The following is a 25,741-nucleotide window of genomic DNA, read 5'->3' on the forward strand; positions in this document are numbered from 1 at the left end:
TTTTTTGTAAGAAACAATATATTTTATTTTTCTGACACCACAGCTCTGGTGAGTGGTTTTGTACCAAATTTAATGGAGGATACACAGAACGTTTTACGCATGGGATGGGGGGGGGGCAGGAAAGGGAAGGAACCACCAAATTAAAATGGAAAACAAATAAACCAAAATCCTGGATAGCTTTTAGCATCTGTTCCACTCCCACGTTAAGAAGATTTCACTTGGGAATTCTGAAGAAAAAGGAGAGCAGAAAACCAGGTAGGCTGTGAAGGGTGAGCTGGGAAGAGGAGACAGAGAAAAGGGGACCAACCAAACAAAGACAGATCTTCCCACTGGAGGCTGGGGCGGCCCAGTGGGGAAGGCAACGCCAAAGCTTGATTCCCCCCCCACCCCCAAAGAACACCGTGTATTGCAGCTGCCGAAAGGAAAAAGGGGGAGAGCAGGGGTCAGTGGGGAAGGACCCACAGCCAAGAGGCTGGGACTGAGAGGGGCTAGCCCAGGAGAGATATGCAGAGGCAGGAGACTGGGCAGACAGACAGTTGAACTGAAAACAAACGTCCTAAGTTCATCATTTTTCAAAAAAAAAAAAAAAAAAAAGTCCCCCCACCCCCAAGCCCTCGCTGAACTTAGTTCCTTTCTTTTTTTAATTTTATTATTTTTTTTTTTTTGTGCTTTTCATTAATACTCTGCTCTGAGGTCGTAGTTTGGTTTTTCTATACACTGGAGTCAAAAAGAAAATAGTCCAAAGGTCTTAAGATGGATTTTCCACCTAAAAAGTAAACAGCCCGATATTCCTGTTCTCCTCTTGTCCCAAAGCCTAATATCTCGGCTAAAATCCCTTTTACAATATAGTACAGTACACACAAAAATAAAGCCCAAAGCAAGGGTTAAAAAAAAAAAAAAAAAAAAAAGACGAAACCGGAAAAGAATCCTGGGAGAAGTCAGTCCAAAGGACGAAAACGGACAGAGAACGCGCAGCATGACGCAAGGCGGCCCCCAAAGCAGGTGCCGTCGCGGGATACCCAAGTCCACAAAAATAATCTTTAGAAAATAAATCTTAAAAAAACCACGCCTTGTGATGAACTGAATCATTTGTTCCCGCGGACTCATACATTCTTGAGTGCCCCCTTCCCCCGGGTCTTTCTCTTCCTGGGGGGACCCAGCAGTGCTCTTGGAATGCCCTCGACGCTGTTCCGGGCCCACAATCTTGTCTCCACGAGGACCGGCACATCCAACCGTAGCAGCTTAAAACATCATGTTTCCTGGGTTGCCAGGTCCTTGGCTAAAGGCGCCCATGCCCACGTCAGCGGCCATGCCCCGGGGCCGCATCTGTGGGGGAATCATGATGTTCTGTTGGGGGCCCATCATGCCCTGCATGGACATCATCATGCCCGGGGAACCCACAGGCCCCGGGTGTGTATAGAGCCCAGCAGGACCCCGGTCCTTGCCGGGGATCATGCCCACAGGTGCGGCGGGGTTGCTCATCAGGCCGGGCTGGCCAGGCATGGTGGATTGTGCTGGTGACATCATCCGGTGATGGGGTCCCATCATGCCCTGCTGGAGGAAGGCCGGTGGCCGCATGGGGTTGTGGCCAGGCATGGATGGAGCTGTACCGAGAGGGATGTCCGTAGTTGCCACTGGCCCGCCCCCCATGCCAGGCAATGCCAACCCCATTCTGGGGGCCTGTTCCCCCATCATCCCCTGCATATGTGGAAAGCCGGGCCCTGGCGCCTGTGGCTGTTTGCGGCCAGGGACATCCCCGCGTGGGAAATATTGCAGCGTCTGGCTTGGCTTCTCAGAGGGGATAATGCGAGACAGGTCGAACTCGGGGATGCCCGTGGCTCCAGGCCTGATGACTTCCTGTAGATCAGGGTCTGTGAACACGGAAGGCATGCTGTTCCCCAGGACGGTGAAAGGGTCGGGGCCCCCGGGGCCTCCAGGCTTGCAAAGTGCTGCATCGGAGCTCTGGGGCAGAGTGCCGGGGCGGCCAAGGGGGCCTTCTCCAGGGAAAGCCACGGCTCCTGTGAAGCTGCCCTGCCCACCGCTGGGACCGTTGTGGGGGAAGGGCACCTGCTGAGGTGGGGACTGCACAGGGGCGAAGCCCTGGGGGAACGCCATCCGTCCTTGAGGGACCATCGGGGGTTCCTGGGTCCCATGACCCATGATGGGATTGTGTGACATCAGGCCTGGCCCCATGGGGACTCCATGAGGGGGAAGGTTGGGGGCCATGGCATTCGGTGAGGGCATCTGATTGGAGTGAGAAAGCGGCTGCGTCATTCCCATTGGGCTGAGGGTCGGCATCGGAACCACGGGGTTTGGACCTGAAATTCGAGGATTCTGTGTATTAATGCCCATTCCTAGAAAAATGAAGACATCAAAGGAATCAGCCAAAAGAAAATTGGAAAAAACGCTAATAAAACACATTACCTGCCATGCCCCCACCAAATAAAAGATGAGTCAAATGTGCCTGACACTATGCTGAGAATGCATGCGAGTCTCAATCCCTATTCTTGTTTAAGATTATTTGGTTCTCTGGGAAAAGAAGAATATTAATTTAAAAGTTACTGAATACCAAGAACTGAAATAGCGAGACGTGGGGCTGTTTCTAAGGGACACCAAGGCACAAACACTCTCACATCATCGAGTGGGCCTATCAAACTCCAGCTCAAGGAGACACAGGAGAAACTGCAGGCAATAAAAGAAAAGTACTATCACTGGGCCATTTAAGTATCTGGTTTCTGTGGCATGTCATTGAGCATGGGAAGGGAAGTAAGTGCTGTATACTGACAGTGTCAAGAGGGAGAGTGAGCCAGAATCTGGGCTGACCTTTTGGGGCACCTCTGGCCATGCATTTTTATGCACCCAGAATCTCTCTTCTCAGAGAGACGTGGGGTGAGGGAATGAGTGGGGGCAGGGATAAGAGAACAGAAGAAAATGTGAGAGGAAATGTTTTCCTAGCAAATAGGCTTCCCATTGGCCAGAGTCCTGTGGTGGTTTGTAGCCTGTACCCCATCCATGAAGACACCTAAGCCCCGTTCCTGCCTCAGTCAGTAATCAGCAGGCTGAAGAGCAGCTATCAGAATCATTCTGGGAATTCTGAAACACACACACTGTTCTATGAGGATTCTGAAATACACACACACACACACACACACACACACACACACACACACACACACACACACACACACACACACACAGAGCTATCAGAATCATTCTGGAAATTCTGAAACACACACACTGTTCTCTGGGGATTCTGAAACACACACACTATTCTCTGGGGATTCTGAAACATACACACACACACACACACACACTGTTCTCACCTCTGGGGATTCTGAAACACACACACTGTTCTCTGGGGATTCTGAAACACAAAACACACACACACTATTCTCTGGGGATTCTGAAACACACACACACACACTGTTCTCACCTCTGGGGATTCTGAAACACATACACACACAAACACATACACACATTCTGAAACACACACACACACACACACACACACACACACACACTATTCTCACCAGAAAGTTTGGATTCATAACATGTTCGAATCTCAGAATCTTTGGTTGTCGAAGGGCCTGGAACCTTTTACCATTGCCAAATGTTTTGTTGACTACACCTTTAGTACTATTCTGTAACTTCCAGTGAGGAGGACACTTCAGTTCTCTTGCAGCTCACTTGAGATGGTGACCTCTCCCGATTCACTAAAATCTGTATTAAGCACCTCTAGGCACCCAGGAGGCTGCCGAGTTGTTTCTCCCTCTCTTTAAGCTTATATTCTGGATTGCTTACCTGGCATGTTATTCATAGACGGCAAATTGGGAGAACGAGCTGGAGGGGAGTCGTCATCAGAGCTGGCTACAGTCTTGATGGCATCATGGTACAAGGGGGTGGAGCTGGGCATTGCAAACTTGGACATCCGAGACATCATAATCGAGAGCGGGTTCTGGGAGAGGGTAGGTTCGGGAGGCATGGTGTAAGGTGTGCTCGAGGGAAGACTTCCAGGGAGATTCACAGAGGCAGGCTGGCTGGCAGTGGGAGGTGGTAGCCCACCTAGAAGTGAAAAATAATAGAACAGGCAGGGAGTTAATTCCTCTTAAAGGCTGCTGGGCCCAGGATTATGAGCTTGCAAGGCAGGAAGGAGATGGAGTAGCAGGACAATAATGTTATTAGACACAGGACATGATACATCAATCTTCCTAGTCAGTCTTCGTGTATGCTCAGAAAGGATGTGGAAGGCTTGGGAGGTGATGGATCAACAGAGGGGAAGACACCTCCCCACACACACACCAGGAATGTGCTAGAAACATCAGTATAAACTGGTATGTGGGGAGTGGTATAAAACATGGTCTATGGACTGACAACTGCTTCTCCGCAAAGAAGTGGAACAAATGTATGGCTTTTTCATGCTGGTCACAACAAAAAATCTAATCCTGGTCTTATGATGCCCTGAAGCTAACAGGGAATCTCCCTATACACTTTTTTTTTTTTTTTTTTTTTTTTGGTTTTTGGTGATACCTGGTGACGCTCAGGGGTTACTTCTGGCTATGCGCTCAGAAGTTGCCCCTGGCTAGGGGGACCATATGGGACACTGGGGGATCGAACCACAGTTTGTCCTGGGTTAGTGTGTGCAATGCAAAAGCCCTACCACCTGCACTACCGCTTCAGCCCCATCCCTATACACTCTTGGCCAGTTTCCTTCACTGAGATGACTGAGATGCCCTGAGCTAGGGTAGCCCAACTGAGTCACCTTAGTAAACTGCTACCCAGAAGACACAAGATCCTACCAGACCCAGTCTTTCTGAAGTGTAGTTGCATAGAACTGGTAGTGACTCCCAGGGCCCGCTTGCCACTAACCACCATCAGTAGGGCCACCCTGGGGTGGAAAATACTGTAGCTGGCAGCTAATCTGTGAACTCAGTGGTCCACAAGGGACTTGGGACAAGGTACTAAAAGAATGACTCCTCACTCAACCTTTCCATTCTCCCACAAGGGACTTGGGACAAGGTATTAAGAGAATGACTCCTCACTCAACCTCTCCCTTCTCTCACAAGGGACTTGGGACAAGGTACTAAGAGAATGACTCCTCACTGAACCTCTCCCTTCTCAAGGGTTACCTGCAGAATCTCTGGAGAGGGTCCCTTAAGAGTGTGAGCCTGCTCATTCACAGGTAAAAATCTTGATTTCACCACTGCACATTCACTAGGCAGACGCCAATTATTTGGTAAAATGACATGCATTTCCCATCCCCCTTCTTGCTTTCTTTTTTGGGGGGAGTAGTGGGTTATGGCTGGAAGGGTACTTCCTGCCTCTTTGAGGGACCAGGTAGTTCTAGGGATAAGGCTGGGGCTGGCAACCGTTAAGGTCAGCGTCTCCTTCACTCCTGCCCAGTCCAACCCCTGACCTCATTTCATTTCAATGGTTCCCCTCTGATAGATCTATCCTTGAGGCTGAGACTTTCCACCAGGAGGGCACAACAGTGCCTCACCCCATGGAGGAAATGACTTTGCCCCCATCACTGTTGTGCCCATCCTGGCAGAGGCCTCCTCCTCCAGTTAGCATAGCCACCGGGCAAGGTTTCCTGAAAGCTGGTGAATATGGATGGTCTCGGTGCTCACAACTGACCTGATTCCACACTTGCCAACATGGCTGGAGAGGCCATGGGGAGGGGCGCTTTGTGGTTCGGGGGGACCCCAGGGCTCTGCAGGGGAGGCTTCGGAGAGGAAGTCCATCCAGGTGACGGGGCAGGGAGTGATGGAGACTTGAGGTGCACAGGCGAAGCAGCAGCGGACCCCAAGACAGGGGGGGACTTGATGGAGGCAGCAGTAGCCGGTCCCGCCAGCATGCCTGCCAGCTGCGACGGAGTCTGGGGGGACTTGAGGTTCCCCGAAGGGGAGCCCAGCATGGGTGACTGCACCTGGCGCATTGTGGGTGATTTCAGAGGGTTGAGTCCTGGGGAGTGCACCTGGCTGCCAGCCACGGAGATGTCCAGAGGCTTCCGGCCCAGGCCACGCGGGCCAGGTGGTGCAGAGCCGAGGCTGGGGGCATTGCTGGGGGCGTTGAGAGGTAGAGGTGGCATGTGGCTGAGCCGGCTGTTAGTCCTTTGGTCAGACCCCACAGGCTCTCTGAGACTCCGCAAGCCGCCACCGGGCCCCTGAGACACAGGGAGGAAGGGTCGAGGGCCCAGGCCATACTCCTGCTGTGGATGCTCCCCAAAGGGTAGGGGCACCATCTTCTGCTGGGCGGGCAGCAGCTCAGCGCCACCAGGGCGTGGCTTTAGCATTTCCTCGGGGCCTGGGCCTGGCTCGCGCAGCTTCTGAGGTATCATGGGAGGGTTGGCGCCTAGGCCCACATTGAGTGCCACGTCCCCTTTCATCCCGCCGGGGACCATTCCAAATTCCAGCTCCCGTCCGGGGCCCAACTGGGGGGGCATCCCCTTTGGGAAGTCACTCCTGGAGGGGCTCAGAGGGCCTTCGACTGGGACCCGGGGGAAAATAGGGTTGTTGCTAGGTTCCAGGTGCCGCTGGGCGCCCGGCATCATTCTGTTCAATTCCAGGCCGGGCCGGGCACCTTCTAGGCCCATGCCAGGGGGCAGACCCAGCTGCTTCTCTGCCAGCTGCTGCTGGAACATCTCCTCTGACAGTCCCTGGGGGTTTGGGAAACGCTCCCCTCGCCCAGGGCCACTGAACACAGCAGGGCCAGGCGGGTAGTTGCGGCCATCTGGGAGCTTGGGCACGTCGTCTGGCCAGCTGACTCCAGGAAGGCCAGGCCGTGACTGAGGGTTGGGGACACCGGGCCCGTCCATGTCAGAGTTGATCATCCCTGCAAAGCCAGGGAGGCGCATCTGGCTCCCGGCGACATTAGGGTGCGGTGCCATGGCCCGGGGGGGCAGCGCATGCGGCATGCCAAGCCCATCGGCAAAGGCCTCTGCACCTCCGGGCCCCCAGCCCTCGGTGGGAGGCATCTGGTAGGGCGGGGGAGGCCCCCGAACCACGCCCCGAGGCCCATGCGGGTGGACCAACATGTCCTGCAGCGAGGACTGCTGTGCTGCTACTTGTTCCTGCTTCCTCCGCTTCTCCTCGTAGAATTCCTGCTGCAACTTCAGCCAGGCCATCTGCTCAGGGCTCATGTGATCTAGGTGGTCGGGCCCGAGGGGCCCAGGCTGGGCGCTCATGGGTGGTGGTACCATCTCGTCAGGAGAAAAGGGCACGTCCCTGTGTCCTTGGGGGCCAAAGGGGGCGCCCACATCTGTCCGGGGCACAGGGCCCTTGCCAAGGCTTTGGGATTGAGCCATCATAGCCTGTATAGGCCCTTCGGCTTTCTTTTGTGGCCCGTCCAGTGTGCCAGGGTTCTGTGGAGGCACCCCGCTTGGAGCCCCTGGGAACTCCCTCTCATCAGGGAAGAGCATACGCTGAATGTCTCGGAGTGTTTGCAGGGAGCGTTCCCGGTGTTCTAGCTGCTCTTGGGACAGCCCGTCGGGGTTCTCCCCCAATGTGGGGGGCTCTCCGCCGGGCACAGGGGGCGGTGGAGGGACTTTGGGGTCTGCCGAGGAGCTGCTGCTTCCCTGGGAGACGGGGGTCACGGCGCGGTTGTTGGGAGTTGAGCTGGGCCCGGTGCTGTCAGGGGGCAGGGGTGTGGTGCCGGCAGGGCTGCCTGCAGTTGGCAGGAGCTTATTCTCTAGTCCGGGGCTGTCCTGGTCCAGGGGGCGAGGAGGAGCAGTGGGTTTGGGGGCTGGGGTCGGCCCTGGCGGCGCCGGCTGCAATCTGGGATTCTGGGAAGAATTCTGGTCCTGGCTGGCTGGAGCTGGGGGCTGCTGTGGCAGAGGCTTCGGGTCATTTCGGAGGGCAGGCAACTGTGTGTTCTGAAGACAAAAGAAATTCAGAAAGCACCAGTGAGTGGAACAGACAGGAGACCCCACAGAAAGCAGTATTTGACCCGTTACCCACCCTAGAATCCACAAGCAGAAACAACTGCTATGGACATGGCATATGGATATGGTTCATTTAAACAGCTCATGACTCACAGAACAACTCAGATATGGCTCACAGACACAGCTCACATACAAACCCCTAAACACAGATGCTCTGAGCTGTTGTGTCTCTATCAAGTCTCTTCTATCTTCCTGTCTAATGCCCAACATTCACCTTCTATGTAGAACACTTAGTTTTAATACCACTATAAGCAGCTATGGGGGAACAGCTGGGGAAGGAGGGGTAGCATTCGAGAACAGGACAGTACCAATTGACCAATAAGCACTACTGACCTAGAGGGATTCGGTTCTTTGTGTGGGAGACTGCAACTAACACTTTGCTTGGGCTTCAAAGATCACGCAGGCAAACCTCTCACTGCCAATTACAAGTCTGCCATGGGTGAGGGAACACAGGGAAGAGAGCCACTAGCAGTACAGTGGATTTTGAGTGCGTGTGTGCATGCGTGGGCGATTGTTTCCAGGGGACTGAGAGTTCTTGTTTCTGTTTACAGTCTGATGACTGACTCCATACCCGATAAGGATTTGCACATTGCCTATCACGAGAGAATCAGCAGGCAGGCCATGTTTGTGGGATATTAGAGGCAATACAGATCGTGATGTCTCTTGATCGGTGTCTGTCCGAAGGTGCTAGCAGGTGAAGTCATTTACTAATTACTAATGCCAGGCTACATGCTGGGTAAACCACCACACTCATCCATGGCAGGTGTCATGGGTGCGGTCAGTATTTAAGAATGTGGGGGTCCTAGATCAGACCCCAACACTGCTAAAACTGTAGATGAGAAGCAGAATCCAGGCCACACACTCCTTGGAGCCCCTGAAAAACTGTGGTACTGCTCAGCTTTCATTCACTCGCCCCATCCAACCAGATAGAGGCCTTTAAGAACGATGCTCTGATTGCACAATGCATGTGTCCATTTGTTGAGCAGTTCCACTAGAACCATGTGACATGAGGACAAGAGCCCCAAACATCCACATTCTGTTCTCCTCTCAGTCTCTGAACATGTCTGCAGCAGATGGCAAGCCCTACAGATCCTAGATGGTTCTATGGGACCAAAGGTCTTCCAGGCTTCTCAGCTGGAGTGTGGAGGATGCCGTCATTTCCTTCTAGTACTACTGTGTATGTGGTTTTGTTGGCCAGGACAAATGTTTCTTGAGCACAGGCTTCACATCAAGGAGGCATTAGAAAAGAACAGGAGAGTTCTAGTTTGGGAAAGGGGAGCTGACTCTGTCCTCCTTAGTACCTTCATGGGAGTCCCACAGATGGTAACAAACAGAACACCTGAAGATGGCTGGTGATTCCATTTTCATTTTGTATCTCTTATCCCACAACCTACCCTGCCTCATCACCCTCACCCTAAATGATTCATCTATCTGCCAGCATTCTGGTGGAGAAGACCAACTCAACTGGTGTTTCTACAGAAATAAACTTGCAGAATGAAGTTCAATGTCCAGAATGCAGTTTACAGGCATCAAGATGATTTTCCTACACAGGAAAGTTCCTACCTGCATTTTTAAAGATGCTGTCGAGCCACTGAAATATTATTCCCCATCCCAACCACATACCACAGGGGCTGTGTTTCTCTCTGTCTTGTTCTCAGAGATGTTCTGGATGTGGAAAGAGACGATGGTTTCAACCTGGCCCTTCAATACAGCTTCTGCTGCTCTGCAGAGACATGAGAGAGAACATGTGCATTTCTTTCTAGCCCACTAAATGTGTTTCCAAAGTATTTTAACCCCAGATAAAATCTGTAAAAAGGCAAAATGTAGAGAATCATTGGCAATATGGGATGAGGGCTGGGTGAGAGACGAAGAGATAAAGGCTTCACTTATTTGAGCCTATCATTTACAATCAAGCCTTTAAAATCAAAAGTGAGCCATTAGCACAGCTCCAGAATGGCTCTAAAAGAAAGCAAGATTTTTTTTCTCTTAAGCCAATCCACTGTGGAACATATTTCAGAGAGAAGCATCATCACACCCTCCAGCTGGCAATATATGGATTCTTTTAGAACCTGAGGCATCAATCCAAGGTTCACACATGGCAGTGCTCGATGATTCCTTCCTGAGCTCTGAGAATCTGTGCTCAGGAATCATTCTTGGCTGGCTCGAGGGACCAGATAAGGTGCTAGGGATTGACCCCGGGTCGGCTGTGTGCAAGGCAAACATCCTACCACTCCATACTATCACTCTGGCTCCTGTTTCCACATTTTTGATAAGAACAGCAAACTCCACCAATTCGTTCTTCTACCGGGAAACACCTATACCAAAATATTCCCAGTAGTTAAGTATATAAATGTCGGAGGTATCTCTCTTGGAGTCTATAGTCACTAACATGGACATAGAGAAATTCTGTCATTTAAGAGGAGACACCAAAGAACAGATACGGGTGTACCGTGCCATTGATTTGTTTCATGTTTTAAAGGCTTATGTGTCTAACCAGAAAAAGACTCCTGGAAGAGAAGTTAAGGAAGAAGCACGGGTTGTGGTCTCTGAGGAGTCAGGGTAGGGGGACCCTTAGTTTCTGTCGCCTCATCTGGAGGCAGGCAACCCAGGACTCACATCTCCAGGGCCCATCTCTAGGGCGTTTGTCACTAAAGAAGTGGGCAAGAAAGGGTTCCTCCTCAGCAGAAGAGAACAGGTACTTAGCTCTGTACTCACAAAGACACACCATTGACTTACTTATTGGCCATCTCAGTAGAAAACACATAGACCACCTTGGCAGGGGTCTTTTGCGTGGCTGCCGGTTCGGGGGCAGTTGTTTGGCCATGAGAAGGGGTGGAAGACCTGGGGATCGGAGCACTGGATGGGGTCATCGGGTGTGGTGTGGGCTGGGGTTCTTGGGACTTGATGTGTTCAGCGGAGTTACATTCTAGAAGAATGAGAAATGGCATGATCTAGAAAGAGTAACAACTCTGCTGCAGCATTTACAGCATCACCACACAAGCCCACCTCAAGCAGGGAAGGGAAGCACCATGAGAGGTGCCTCCTCCACTCCTCCAGCCGTGCCTCCGTTTCTCACCCTCCTGACTGCCAAATGCTCAGCTCCACTCACATGCCTCAAGTTTACTACCCAGACACTCGTATCCACATTCATTCTTCCCTGTTCCCTTGTCAGCAGCACCTCCTGGACTGGACTGGATGCCCTTGGCTCTTCTGGTTTAGATATGGGGAGAACTTTACAAGCCCAGGGATCCTTCCTAGAGTCAGCCAAACAGGTGAGCAGCTCAGTGTCAGGGCCTTGGGGATGTGGTGACAGGACCAGGGTGATATCTAGTGATGGATGCTCAGATGTCCCAGAGTTTCACCCTGTGGTGGTTGGGCAACTGTAGTGTAGGGGTCCAGATGGGGTCAAGGTGAAGCCTTGAGTGTGTATGAACCCATCCAGTCTCCCCAACCCAGCCTGCTCTTGAGTTCATGGTTCCCCTACTTCTCTCCTGCTATCACTCATCAGGCTTAATTATTACTGCCTGTCCAGTGACACCTGCCCTAGGCCACTCAGTCCTTAGTGGCTGCAGCTGCCTCTATCTTGTTAGCACTGAAGTCCCAGGGCCCAGCATGATCTAGGCATTCCAAGCAGGGGGGAAGGGGAGCCACAAACATGGAAAGGGAAGAGAGGAGGACAGGTCCCAGGATTCCTTTATCTAATTGGGATGATGGGGTCGTTACTTCCATCCCATGAATATTAGCATCATGTTCTGGCCAAGGGTCAAGTCTTGGAGTTTTGCTTATTTTGGGCTTTTGGACTACACCCAAAAGTGCTAAGGGATCCTGGAGTGTTTATGGCTCATGGGATCCTATGACTGGGGGAAATGAACCGTATATGCAACTAAAGGCAAGGTAAATGCTTTCCCCATTATCTTTTCTGTCCAGCCCAAGATCTGGGGGTTTTATACTATGAAGTGAAAACCTGAAACCGTGACAGACTCGCCTAATGCCAGTGCTCCCTCCCATGTCTGCCTAGCTAGCAAGGAGGCCGCAGAGTGAACAGACAGAACCAGAGCCTGGGAGGGTTCATCAGAGGGGTAAGAGGAGAGGCCAGAAAACACTGGCCTGGGGAGGGCTACAAGCCCATTCATGAGCACAAAGCATGGCTTGGGTATAAGTGACTACCATACCATCCCTAAGTGATTGGCCTGCCCAAGTCAGCGCTCCTCACAGGGGCCCCAAGTGTTCTCTGTCCCCCCTCAGGGAACTCCAGCACAGGAGGGAGGCCATGGCTCCCAGCATGCCCCGGCGCCCCTGAGTCCCCAGAGCTCGTAGACGTACCTTTCAGGTCACCGTCATCGCTGGGGGTCCCAGGCTCTCTCTGATCAAAGGAGTCGGCGGAAATACTTCGCTCCCTTTTCCCCTTGCCCTTGGCACCATTTCCAGCCCCATTCTTCAGCCCCATGCTCCCACCTGGGCCAGGGGGTGCTTTGGGGGTGTGGCCCCCACTCTTGGACTCACAGGGGGACGTCTGGGACTGGCTGGCGGAGCCCCCCTGTTTACCCTGATTGGAGAATTTGGAGTCCAGCTGGGGGTTTCCAGATGGGGACATCACTGTAGGGGGCCGGACCATCACCTCCTGCTTTGACTTAGGGCTACTGAAAAAGAGACCAGAGGCCGTGAGACAGCACCATCTTGGGACTGAGCCACCACCCTCTGGGTCACCTCAGTCCTTGCTTGTCCCTCTAACCAGCTCCCACCTCTGAGCTGGTGGCAGGCAACCTGGGAGTCACATGGGACCCATCTCCAGGGCATTTGTCACTAAAGAGCGGCGGTTTCTATGTGCAGAGAGGAGCGACTCTGGGCCAGACCCAGCTCTGAGTAAACAAACAGGCCATCGTCAGGATGAAAATCCCGCCCAGCCAGCCATGAGGAGCAGCAGCTGTCAGCCTGGGTGGAAAGTGCTGGCAGGCCCAGACTGGGGACCCACAGCTGGAGAGAAAACACCTCTGGGACACCAACCCCACAGACACTTGGGCATGTCCCAGGGGCTGATGGAGACTTGAATAAAGTGCATAAGGCAGAAAGAAAAGCTCCACAGATGGGGCAGGAGCCTCCTCCCAGAGAAGCCTGCCTTCTACTGGCAACCTGGCCACACAGTGGCAGGTGGGCTCGATGCCAAGCTCGGGTCTGGCCAGGAGAGGTCAGTTCTGAACTCCCACAAAGACTAATGCAAGGACACAAGTCTGTTCAGGATCCAAGCCCCACTGAACTGGGCAGGTCTCCCCCACTCTTCGAGGACCCCAGGCACACTCTTACCTCTGTGTGTTTCCCGATGGAGAGCTCCTCACTTTAGGGTTACTGGGATGCATTGATTGAAGCCCTGAGCTGGCAATCACGAACAGGGTGGGCAGCAGCAGGGACAGCTGCTGAGGGCAGGGGCGGGGGCCGCTGCTGGCTGGGCGCGTCCCTTAGCTCCTTTTTCCTCGCCGCTTTTCTCTGCTGTGGAAGTGGCTCCTTCCCTGCTGCGGCTCCAGCATTCTCTGGGTGTGTGCCTCCTGCCACCAAAGGAGAATCTCGCATCTCCAGGGCACACTGTGGGAGAGAGAACCGAGAAAGATGGGGGCAGAGTCAGAAACGGAACCAACCCCCTTGGAGCAGGGGTAGATTGGGCAGCAGTTGGAGCATCCTTGCCCCACTTTCGGGGGTGAAGGAAACGTGACATTCAGATGCTTCTCAAAGGCATGGGAGGGGGGTTCTGGCAACACTGAAGAGTGGCCGAGACTTGTTACAGACCTCCCCCACATTGTGCCCCAAGCCTCGTTGGGCACAGAGAAGAACAGAGGCATCTCCCTTGCAGTTCCCCACGTCCAAATACAAAAGCCATCAAACTTAGATGCTTCAAAACCCCTGGGTACTCCACATCCATAGCAACGATTTCACCTCTGATTCAAACGGTGACATCACAAAGTAATGAGCACATCCCAATTTCAGACCATGCCCCAAATTAATCTGTATTTATAGTTGCAGGGTCTTGGGGTGGAAGGAGGGTACTTCTGCAACCAGCCACTGAGCCAGTACCCGATATAATCGGTTCTGCCACCTGACCGCTATGATCTTTCTATTAAATCATGCTGAGCGCAGGTCTCCTGTGCTCACTGCTTAATGGTGGCACTGCCAGCATGGGCAAGAATGGCAACGGCCCATGATGGGGGTGGCAAAAGAATAGCTCTGAAGGCAATGAGACTTTCTAGAGTCAATTTGCAAGGCTAATGTAAAGCATAAAGGTCAAGAAAATATTTCTGAACCTAGATCAAGAACAAACAAAAAAGCCCTTTAGGGAGGAAGGGCAAGTCTGCTGCAGGGAAATCGACGTCCCATATTCCTGGCCCTCCTTGGGCAACCATAAGATGGGTCACTCGTAGCCAGAATCATCCCTGCCTCCTGGAACTTTACTTGAAGGAGTACAGGACTGATGGTGACCATCAGAAGCAGGATTGGAGACCAAATGATCAAAGGAATGCAAAAGCAGTTCAGGGGTTATTGTTAACATAGACTTTGAGACTCAAAACATGGGACCTAACTGAGAAAATCTATCTGGCCTAGAGTATAATCATTGCCAGGAGTGAAAATTTTATGTCTTCATTTAGGAATGTCTAATAGTCCCAGCTATCTTATCTGAGATGCTGCAGGAATTTATGTAAAGTTTGAGTACACACAATGACATCATCTATTTTTTTAATAGAAAAATGTATCAGAATAAAATTGATGGAGTATTTCCATATTGATCTTAAGAGAAAATATCCTAAAATTTTTTTTTATCTTTATTATATTTAAGGTGGTATTTTTTTTTTTTTTTTTTGGTTTTTGGGCCACACCCATTTGACGCTCAGGGGTTACTCCTGGCTATGTGCTCAGAAATCGCCCCTGGCTTGGGGGGACCATATGGGACGCCGGGGGATCGAACCGTGGTCCATTCCTTGGTAGAGCTTACAAGGCAGACACCTTATCTCTAGCGCCACCTTCCCGGCCCCTTAAGGTGGTATTTTTATCCTCCATTGCCTTCAGTTCCCTCACCCCAATTTTGGGCTATAAAACTGATTGTTGGGGTCGGAGAGATAGCATGGAGGTAAGGCATTTGTCTTTAATGCAGAAGGACAGTGGTTCGAATCCCGGCATCCCATATGGTCCCTCGAGCCTGCCAGGAGCGATTTTTGAGCATGGAACCAGGAGGAACCCCTGAGCACTGCTGGGTGTGACCCAAAAGCCCAAAAAAACTAAAACTAAAAATAAACTGAATTCGGTTGTCAAGTTTGATACACAGAATTATAAACTATTTTTGCAGCCTCATACCAAATATCAGGAATTACTGATAAAGGTGAAGTGGCAGATGACTCTCACCTAGCCGGTCACCAGTGCCTTGAGAAGGAAAGTAGTCAGCACCTACACAAGCTGTCTGCTCCAGCTTTTTCTGGTCCTTTCTGTTTCTCCCACACATTCTGACACTCAACCTCAAGTCACAGTGAACAATCCAACATTTCATGTTCAATCTCCCAATGAAAACCATGTATTTTGAAGACAAGACCTTGGGCTTTTCTCTAACAATTCAATATGATCTATAATTCTCAGTGGCATGAAGAACGTGTGTTTCACTCCTCTGAAGGGACTCAAAACCTAGGACAAATATCCAGTCACTTTGTTCATCTGCCAGGCATTTCTGATGAGCTGGCAGCAAAGACCATTTCTAATTTTAACACTGGGAACATGAAACACACTTACATTCAAAGTGCTTCTAACATACAGTTTCTTACTCTCACAATTCACCCAACCTTGGTCAACAGGCATTTTATGGATGAATGAAGGGCATACTTGGGCACGGATGGCAACCTCCAGACTTCTAATTGGTGCCCTCGAATCTCTCTCTCTCTCTCTCTCTCTCTCTTCTCTCGCTCCCTCTCCCTCTCTCTCTCTCTCTCTCTCTCTCACTCCCTCTCTCTCACTCCCTCTCTCTCTCTCTCTCTCTCGCTCCCTCTCTCTCTCTCTCTCTCTCTCTCTCTCTCTCTCTCTCTCTCTCTCTCTCTCTCAATTTACCTGGGGGCCGCAGGAGGCAAAGTCGGGGTGAGGCAGGGCCGCATAAGGGATTTTGCTTACCGAATATTCGCAATAAAATATCGCATTAGTAAGAAAATAAATCACAAAAAATCGCATTAAACATTTGCATACCCTGAACGGAAATGCTCAGGGTATGCGAATGTTTAATGTGATTTTTTTCTTACTAATGCGATTTTTATTGCGATTATTCGGTAAGCGAATAATTGTGAATGCCGCGATATTTGAAGGCCGACCTCGGACCACAAAATGTTGTATGGAGGGCCGAGAGTTTGAGACCCCTGCTCTAGAGGTTGAAAGAGACATGTTGGCTCACTTAGTGATGAGAAATCAGATTCAGGCTTTCAGTTCCCTGTAGAAGAAAGTTTTTGAAATAAGTTGCCCCTGGCTTTAGTCTTTCTGATACGAAAACACTCAGCATCAACAGGCAATAAATTCTGCCAAATTTCTTCCCATAAAGTTACAAAGATGAAGACTGGCCCCCAAATTTGAAGATCAGTGTTCAAGGAAAGGCTTCAGTAAGTGGTGCTGGGAACACTGATCAGCCATATTCAGAGAAATGAACTCAGACCTTTCTGAATGCTGTGTACAAACATCAAATCAAAACGGATCAAACCTTGACATGAGACTGAATCCATAAAGTATATAAAGGAAAACATAAACATAAGCATAACTCTCCATGACACTGAATATACTGAGGACCAGAAACACAGCCTACAGACTGAGAGAGCTTATTTGCCCATCACTCATCTGATAAAGGTTTAATACCTAAGCTATATAAAGCACTGATAGAGCTTTTAAGAAAAAAAATACAATCTCATTTAAAAAAAAAACAAAAAAACAAGAAGAGATTAAAATGAACTTCCCCAAAGAAGAAATACAAACATCCAAAAAGCATAGAGAAACCATCAGAGAAATTCAAGTCAAAACAATAAGATATAACCTCACACCAGAGACTGGCACTCACCACAAAGAACAATAACCACTGCTGGCATGGAAATGGGGGGAAATTTCATGTCATTCACTGCTGATTAGAATGTCAAATGGTCCAGCCCTTCTGGAAGGCAATATAAAAATGCATCAAAAAAAAAAATCTAGCAATTGAAGGGCCAAAGCGATGGTACAGCGGTATTTTCCTTGTCTGTGGCTGACCCAGGACAAACCGGGGTTCAATCCCCTGGCATCCCATATGCTTCCCCAAGTCAGGAGCGATTTCTGAGTGCATAGCCAGGAGTCACCCCTGAGCATCACCAGGTTTGGCCCAAAATAAAAATAAAAAAAATCTAGGGATTGAGCTTCCAATAGCTATGACAGCTATTCCACAAGAGTCCCAAAATACAAAGCAGAAAAGAAGACACTCCTATGTTCATTGCAGCACTATTTATAATAGCCAAAACTGGAAAAAAATTCAAGTGCCCAAGAACAGACAGTCAGATAAAGAAATAATGGCACATATACACAACAAAATACTAGCCCGATATTAGAAAAGATGAAGTCATGCAATTTTCTACTACGGGATGGATCTGCAAAGTATCATGCTGAATGAAATGAGTAAGAGGGAGAGGGTCAGACACAGAAAGATCTTACTCATATGTGATATATAAAAGAAATAGTAGGGGAATAACTATAACTCAAAGATAATAAAAAGTAAGAGCAGGAGAACTAGTCCTTAGTAGGAAGCCTACTACTGTTTTGGAAGGGAGAAAAGGTCTGGAAAGGGTTTACTTTGACAATGATAGAGGGAAGTGGTTGCTCTAGACCAGGACTGGGTGCTGAGAGGGGATAAAAGTGATATGCATAATACCCTTTCACTATATTTCACTACGCTTTCACAATATTGCAAACCACAGTGCCTAAAAGGAAAAAAGAAAAAAAGTTCCTGCCATAGAGGCAGGTTGGGGGCAGAAGAAAAACTGAGGACACTGGTGGAAGGCAGTGGATAGAGGTGAAGGGACTGTTGTTGAAATATTGTATGCCTAAAGTTCAATTATGAATAATTTTGTAATTAACAGTGACTCAATACAGTCTTATTCTTTTTAATGTTCAACTGTTTTGCTTTAAAGATAAAAAAAAAAAATTCCTTCCACAATGGTTAATTTGGAGTTGGGATACAGCTTAAATGATTGAGCACCTAATGAGATACCTGCCTTGAAAGTGTGGGGCCCTAGGTCCGGAGAGATAGCACATTGGTAGGGCATTTGCCTTGCAAGTAAGCAACCGACTCAGGACCAACGGGTTCGAATCCCGGCATCCCATATGGTCCCCGTGCCTGCCAGGAGTGATTTCTGAGCACAGCACCAGGAGTAACCGGAGCGCTGCCAGGTGTGGCCCAAAAACCAAAAGAAAGTGTGGGGCCCCAGGTTCACTTCCCAATGCATGTTGCTCGCTCCCCCTCTGAGTATTGCCAGACCCAGTTACAGCACCACCACATCTAAGTTCTATGGGAACCTCCCCTTAAACCTAGGGTCCTCAAATTTTTTAAATAAAGCCAGTTCGCTGTGTTGGAGGGCCTGACTATAGTTAAAAACAAACAAACAAACAAAACTATGAACATTAGTGGCCTGCAGGTCACAGTTTGAGAACTCCTGCCTGAAACTGAGAGGAGTCGAGATACAGAGATGGAGGGGGATTGGAGAGTGCAGCGCACATCCCACACATGCGCACTGTGGGCCCTGGACAAGTCAAGCAGGACAGGCAGCAATGGCAAAAACACCCAGCAGGCCAAATAAGTGTCCTTGGTGGGTCGCATGTGACCCCCATGAGCCATTGTTTGAGGATCCCTGCTTAAACCATGAAAAAAGCTTAATTATATAGTCCAGAGAAACTTCCCTGGATATAATAATCTCTCTTAACTCTTTGAGTACTTATACAATGTTTTTCTTTGTTTTTGTGTTTAGTGTATTTTTGTTTAGTGTGATTTAATTTTTTTTTGGGTGGTGGGGCACAGATGGTGATAATCATGATTAGTTTTTGCCTCTGTGCTCAGGAATCACTCCGGGGAGCACTAAGGAGACCACATGGCATGACAGAGATTGAACCCAGGTCATCCACATGCAAGGTAAGTACACTGCCTTCTTTCTTTCTTTTTTTTTTGGGGGGGTTTTTCAGGCCACACCCATTTGATGCTCAGGGGTTATTCCTGGCTACTGCTCAGAAATTGCCCCTGGCGTGGGGGGACCATATGGGATGCCGGGGGATCGAACCTTGGTCCTTTCCTTGGCTAGCGCTTGCAAGGCAGACATCTTACCTCTAGCGCAACCTCGCCGGCCCCCTGGGTTATCTTTTCACTTTGCCTTGTGGCCAAACCCAGATGTGCTTAGAGAGCTACTCCTGGCTCTGCAGGAGGAGCTCAGGAGACTATATAGTGTACCAGAGATCAAAGGCCCATCTCTGTTTTCCTTAAATAACATATAAGGTTTGCTTCTTCTTCGCTGGGAATTCATGTAGTATCCCTAATCCAGTCCCAGAAAGCCAGCACCTCTTCCTTCCCATCTGAGGTCATGGAATCAAGACCCTGAAAGTTGGTCTGATCCCTAGAAACAGAAAAACAGGAGCTCATCCAGGGCCTATGGCCATTCTCTCACACTCTATCACCACCAGAAGCTGAAGTGAGCTGGAACACAACATCCAGGAGCTCCAGTGAAGCATGAGAGCACACCATGAGACAAAGGCTAACCCTACCTCCCCAATTTTTACTCCTGACCCTTCAGACCTTCTACCCTCCAGTTACACCCTCACTCCTGCCCACCACTCCCACCTCTGGCCTTGCCCAGAGCCTAACAGAAAAACATCCTCACCAACATGGCTGCAAACCTGAGGCCTAAGAACTCAAATGATGCCCCTTTCTGAGGTGTTTTACATGTCACCCCCACCTCCCCCGCCACACCCAGCCTCCTGGGCATTCTCATTAGCTGCATTACTCTGGAAATTCCCTTTGTGTTCTGAAACTACTGGATGCTTCTAACCAGTCTCCACTTTAAAATTAAGTAAGTGCAGGGGCCAAAAGGATAGCACAGTGAGGACATCTGCCTAATAAGCAGCCAGGTCAATCCCCAGCATCTTATATGGTTCCTGAGCACCTCCGGCATTGATTCTTGAGCACAGAGCCAAGAGTACCCCCTGAACACTGTTGGGTGTGGGTCTAATGCCCCCCTCCAAAAAAAAGAGGTACAGAGCAAAATCCAGCTCTGGATCTTCTTCCCCTTCTGAGCCAATTTCCTCCACAAAATCAATCCTGTGAGTCTTCTCAAGTTCACCACATGCTCTTTAAACAATGTACCTGTTCCTACTCCCATCCCCACTACTGAGGGCAGATCCTGATTTCTGCTCAAATTGCCATTGGTCACTCTTCTCCATTTCTCCTATCCTAGGCATTGCTTCCTCATAACATCCACTCTGGACTTCCAGACCCACTCTCTGCATTCTCCACTCCCTTGGCTGGTGTATGCTCTGCCCAACACTGCCAGTATGCTCACAGCTTGGTTCACAGTCACATAAAACACACACACACACCCACTTGCACGCGCACAGACACACACACACATGATGGAAGGTGACTCCATCTCAGAGAGCCTCTCCCACAAAACTACCTGTGTCCTTCAGCTTTGACTCCCATACTGTGCCTGAGCATTGTCACTGAAGAGTTAAATTCTTGGGGGAGACAGAGGTGTCCTGCAAGACGTAATACCCCCAAACCAGGCAATGTTCCTACACAGAACCTTGTACTTTCCCTTCACATGACCCATGACAGTGAAACCACAGATGCTGCTATGTGCGATGGTGGGCTCACAGCAAGACAAATGTCACTCTCCCAGGCGCCAAGCCACATCTGTGCACCCTAAACTGAGGGCACTTACTCAGAGCCAGGCATGCCATACATGCTCACAGAAATGGTAGGTCTTCCCTGATACCAGTTAAGCCTAGCATGCTTTGGAGCTCAGCTGCCATCAGATACTCACCAAAACCCCGTGGGTCAGGACTGTGCAGAGCTCATCCTGGAGGGGCGGTGGCCCAAGGGTCCGTCCAGGTGCCCCTTCCTTGGAGGGACCTCACCTTGGGGAGGACAAAGAGGAAATGTTTCCAGGTGAGTTTTACAAAAACCAATAGTATTCTTTTTTTTTTTTTTTTTTTTTGAGGTGGAGGGCTGCTGTTTGGGCCATACCCAACTGTGCTCTGGGCATATTCCAGGCTCTACACTAGGGATCACTCCCAGTGAGATGCTAGGAATCAAACCCAGGTTGGCTGAGTACAAGGCAAACTCCCTACCACACTGTATTACTGTTGTTCTGACTCTAGGAGTATCATTTTGTTGCTTAATACTTTAGAACACTTTTTTCATCATGATATTCATTTAAGGGGCTGCTATTAGCACCCACTAAAAGGGGGTCAACTTCAGATGTAAGAAGTTGCACTATTTAAGCCACAAGTCTTTTTCCAGGCCCATCTGTCATTCCTTCTTCCCCAATGTGTACTAAAGACAACTAAGTGTAATTTCCCACTTTTTAGATTCATGGCCTCGAAACACTGGAGCAGGGCACAAAGGGTGAAAGTGGAGGGTGCAGGGCTCACCTGCAGGAACCTTGAGTTGGCCCCATATGGTCCCCTCAGCAGCATGGGGTATAGCCAAAGCAAACGCTGGACTTTTTCAAAACCACCTCAGAGTTTTGTTCCTGTCCCTTTCTCAATAGGACAGTCTTGGGCCCAGAGAGACAGCAAAGCAGCATTTGCCTTGCAAGTAGCCGAACCAGGACCAAAGGTGGTTGGTTCGAATCCCGGTGTCCCATATGGTCCCCTGTGCCTGCCAGGAGCTATTTCTGAGCAGAGAGCCAGGAGTAACCCCTGAGCACTGCCGGGTGTGACCCAAAAACAAACAAACAAAAACAAACAAAAAAACAAAAAAACAACAAAAAAAAGAAAATTAGGACAGACTTGGGGCTGTCAGCCATGGGGAGTCAGATTCTCAGGATGCATCTGAGATGAGCCACAGAACCAATGAGGCATATCCACAGTTTTTCTCTAGCCTCCACAGCAATGCTCAATGGCAAGCACAGCCAGAAATTCTACTTCCAAACCATGGCAAGGGAGCGTGGGCAGATCAGTCCGCCAGATGATCCCTGTGATCATCACACTAGGCCTGCTGTGCGCCTAACACCAAGTGACCTAAACACTAAGGCACTGACACTCAGAGTGTTAGGAGCCACACAGAGCAGTTACTCAAATGGCCCTTGTAAGCCTGAGTTGTGACACCGAACCTCCCCCTTTGCCTAGAATTACAGTTTTGAAATGGCAAAGAAGGACCAAATCCCAGGATGCTCCAAGACCAAATTACTTAGGAATCTTTACAAAGAGACTATGAAATCATCACCACAGTTTAAATAAATTCCTCACTGCAATTAATCTGACCGAGTTGGGAATCACCTCAAGGATTCGACTTCAACTCTCCCGGGGCTCCATCTCACTTTCCTGCTTCGAGAAGTCAAGTTTACAACTATGTCATGTTTAACGAAAGTTCGTTTCTGTGCTGTGACCACTGCTCCATAAAAGGCTTAGCATGTGGAACTAAAAGGCCTCAGGATTTCATTCCTAGTTCCTTCTTAATTTCTCTTGTGCCAACTGCTAAAAGGCTTGCTCTGGGAAGAAAAGTGCTCTGCAGGAAGAGCCAATCTTTCCCCAAGGTGGGGAGCAAAGAAAACAAAACCACACATATGTAAAACATCCTTGGTCCGAACAAAAAATTCTAGTGTTTGTTTTCATTCTCCAAGGGTGAAAATAGACCCACTGTCCTCTGAGTTAACCGACTTTAGTAGGCAAATAAAAACTTCTTCCTTGAAGAAATTCTTTAATTGAATCACCATGAGATACAGCTACAAAGTTGTTCATGATTCAGCTTCAATCCTACAATGTTAATACTCTTCACCAGTTCACATTTCCCACTACTAATGTCCATTTTCCTGAACCCCCCACACCTGTGACATTCTCTGACATTCTCATTCTCTCTTCTTTCTCCTTTCTCTCCTCTCTCCCCTCTTTCCTTCTCCTCCCTCCCTCCCTCTCTTTCTCTCTCTCTCTCATTCTCACACACACACAAAGCACTATGGTTTGCAATATTGCTACTGAAGGGGTATCATGCATGCACCTTTATCTCCTTTTAGCACCCAGTTCTTGTCCAGAGTGATCATTTCCAACTATCATTGTCATAGTAGTTCCCTTTTTTGCCCCAACTGTACTCCCCGCTATTTGTGGCAAGCTTCCTACCATAGACTGGTCCTCCTGGCCCTCGTTTCTCTTGTCTTTGGATATTATTACCATGCTATCTTTTCTTTCTTAATATTCCACAAATGAGTGTGATCATGCTATGAGTCAGAGGGAGAGACAGGCATAAATTTTTTTTTTAATCAGACCAAAAAGCTGACAACATTTCAGCATCTGAAACAAAGTTCAACATGCTCGTTTTAAATAATGGCTATCCTCAGCAACATTTCAGCACAAATCTCTCTTCTCTGCAAAATCCTCTATTACCAACCACCCCCAGAGAAATAGTCTATAGGCCCCCATATATCACAAACCTATTATAAAGGCTGATTAAACCCTGTCCCTGCTTTGTGTGGCTCACTGAATCAGCACCCAATACCCAACAGGAACTCAGCAGACCCATAAGGCACAGTGAACCTTGGATTTATTCCAATCACTAATTCCAGTGAGAAGGTAAATACCCATTTGAGTTCTCATCAATGGCCTTTCCTAGGAGGAAGCAAGCCTATAGGAAAGTCTGGGGCAGTTGCATTACTCCAGCTGTGAGTTACATCTGACTTGATGGCCTTTGCTTGGGAACTCTACAATAATGAACTGACAAGAAACAGACCAGATTCCGACATAAAAAAGTTGACATGGGGCCGGAGCAGTGGTGCAAGCGGTAGGGCATTTTCTTGCACGTGCTAACCTAGGATGGACCGGGATTCCATTCCCTGGTGCCCCATATGGTTCCCCAAGTCAGGAGCGATTTCTGAGCGCATAGCCAGGAGTAACCCTTGAGCATCACTGGGTGTGGCCCAAAAAGCTGACATATGCTAACTTAGAGGAATTATGTGAACATTATGACATTCTTTACCTTCCAAGAAGTCAAATTCGCTCTCTCTTCGACATTGGGACACAGAAGAACTTTCCAGATTGATTTCTGTCCTCCCGGAGGGAATTCTGAAGTCAAACAGAAGCCGTACCAGCTAGTCCCACTTTTGGTCCTACGGGGATGGGAAAAAAAAAAAGTTCACACTCCAAAACTGACTGCAAAGAGAGCCAGCCACTCCCCAACTGCTGCATGGGCATGAATGCTTGGGAGAAGAAATAGTAAGGTAATAAGATGGTAAAATCGAGGAAGGAGGGCAAAAGCACCAAAACCCAAGATGGAAGGAGTTAGAACACTGCCACCCAAACCTATTCGGTTAAGGCTGGAGAAGGGATGCAGTTAAAGAAGCACAAAAGTATTGCTGGAATGCTTCCATCTTTCTTTTTATCTAAATAAGAATAGTCACCCCAAGTTGCCAAAGGTACATTTATCTCAAATCTTCTCAATGTCCTGCTCTTAGTATGTTGGAGAAACTGAAAAGACATTGCAAAGCCTAAAATGCAAGAGACCATAGAGAGTTTAACATTGAGAAACCTGTCAGCCAAGAGTAGTACTATTTTTCTTTTAATTTTTAATTTGAAGGGTCATACCTGGTGGTGCTCAGGGCTTTCTCCTGGCTCTGGGCTCAGGGATTAGTCCTGGCTATGCTGGGGGACACTATAATGTGACTGGGAGTAAACTGTGGTCACCCACATACAAGGCAAGCACCTAATCCCTGTGCTATCTCTCTGGCCCTTAGAGCAGAAACTCTTTTTTTCCTTTCTCTTATTTTTGGGCCACACCCAGAGACGCTCAGATTACTCTTTTTTGCTCTGCACTTAGGAATCACACCTGGAACAATATAAGATGCTGAGGATAGAACCCAGTTTGGTCACATGCAAAACTAATACCCTATCTGCTCTGGCCCCACAAAGCCAGAAATTCTTAGCCTGGTGTTCCTTGTCTGGTAGAGACACACGAGGGAGCAGGCAGAGCAGCAACTGAACTTGCCAGAAAAAAACTTGGATCTTCAGAGTCAATAACCTCTAAGAAAAGTAAATGCTGCCTTCAGAGTAGAATGTGAGTGCCATCAGTGGCTGTATTAGTCACACCATGACCATATTATGAGAGTGGCCACAAAACAGTTTCCCCAGCTCTATAATACGCTCATCTCTCCTCCCAACCACAGTAGTCAGCCAGCAGATACCTTTCACTAACATGTCAGAAAGAGATGACTTACCACGTGTGTCTATACATCCTGATAACTGCTTCCATGCCGTTTGTGATCCTACATAATTTATTTCACACATTTAAAAGACAGATGCCTTAAAAGGGGAATGGTGCTTTATTAGTCCACTAAAGGGGAACATGGGACTCAGAGGATTAAGAACCTCTGACCCAGGGCACAGGAAGTTCCTCCGCATCCAATAACTATAGCCCCAAGGGCAGAACCCAAAGCCAGGCTCCCCCCTCCCCTGAAAACTAAAGCAACCAGGAAGCGAAGGACCATGTCCAAGGTCATACAAACTGCGTAGGCATCAGCTCAGCTTAGCATTCGTGGCACAGGCAAACACAGTTTGCTCCCATGGGGACCTTTGCTTGCATTTCTA

At 49.1% G+C, this 25,741-nt stretch overlaps 1 protein-coding gene across 2 annotated transcripts; it reads right to left on the reverse strand.

Moving 5' to 3' along the window:
* Positions 1–25,600, reverse strand: BCL9 (BCL9 transcription coactivator). Of its 2 annotated transcripts, none has more exons than XM_049782193.1 (10): positions 25,372–25,600; positions 24,138–24,267; positions 20,989–21,082; positions 13,241–13,516; positions 12,485–12,579; positions 10,676–10,865; positions 9,563–9,662; positions 5,635–7,870; positions 3,802–4,062; positions 1–2,354 (listed from the first exon to the last, which is right to left on the reverse strand). In XM_049782193.1, the coding sequence occupies exons 4-10, from the start codon at positions 13,291–13,293 to the stop codon at positions 1,243–1,245; spliced, it is 4,047 nt and encodes a 1,348-aa protein (XP_049638150.1). In that variant the 5' UTR covers positions 13,294–13,516; positions 20,989–21,082; positions 24,138–24,267; positions 25,372–25,600; the 3' UTR covers positions 1–1,242. The 2 variants fall into 2 exon arrangements, with proteins under 2 accessions (XP_049638150.1, XP_049638149.1); XM_049782192.1 differs by having other exon boundaries at positions 12,263–12,579.
* Between the last annotated feature and the right edge of the window lie 141 nt (positions 25,601–25,741).

The sequence above is a fragment of the Suncus etruscus genome, chromosome 10, assembly GCF_024139225.1.
Source record: "Suncus etruscus isolate mSunEtr1 chromosome 10, mSunEtr1.pri.cur, whole genome shotgun sequence".
NCBI classification, from domain to species: domain Eukaryota; kingdom Metazoa; phylum Chordata; class Mammalia; order Eulipotyphla; family Soricidae; genus Suncus; species Suncus etruscus.

Bases quoted from the DNA above. Each gene is read 5' to 3' on its own strand.
- BCL9 (XM_049782192.1), bottom strand. From the start codon at position 13,293: ATGCATCCCAGTAACCCTAAAGTGAGGAGCTCTCCATCGGGAAACACA. The intron at 9,663-10,675 runs GTAAGTCAATGG...ATGTCTCTGCAG, and splicing joins TCTACTGAGATGGCCAATAA to AGCAGCAGAAGCTGTATTGA. The intron at 4,063-5,634 runs GTCAGTTGTGAG...TTTCACTTCTAG, and splicing joins GTTGGCAAGTGTGGAATCAG to GTGGGCTACCACCTCCCACT.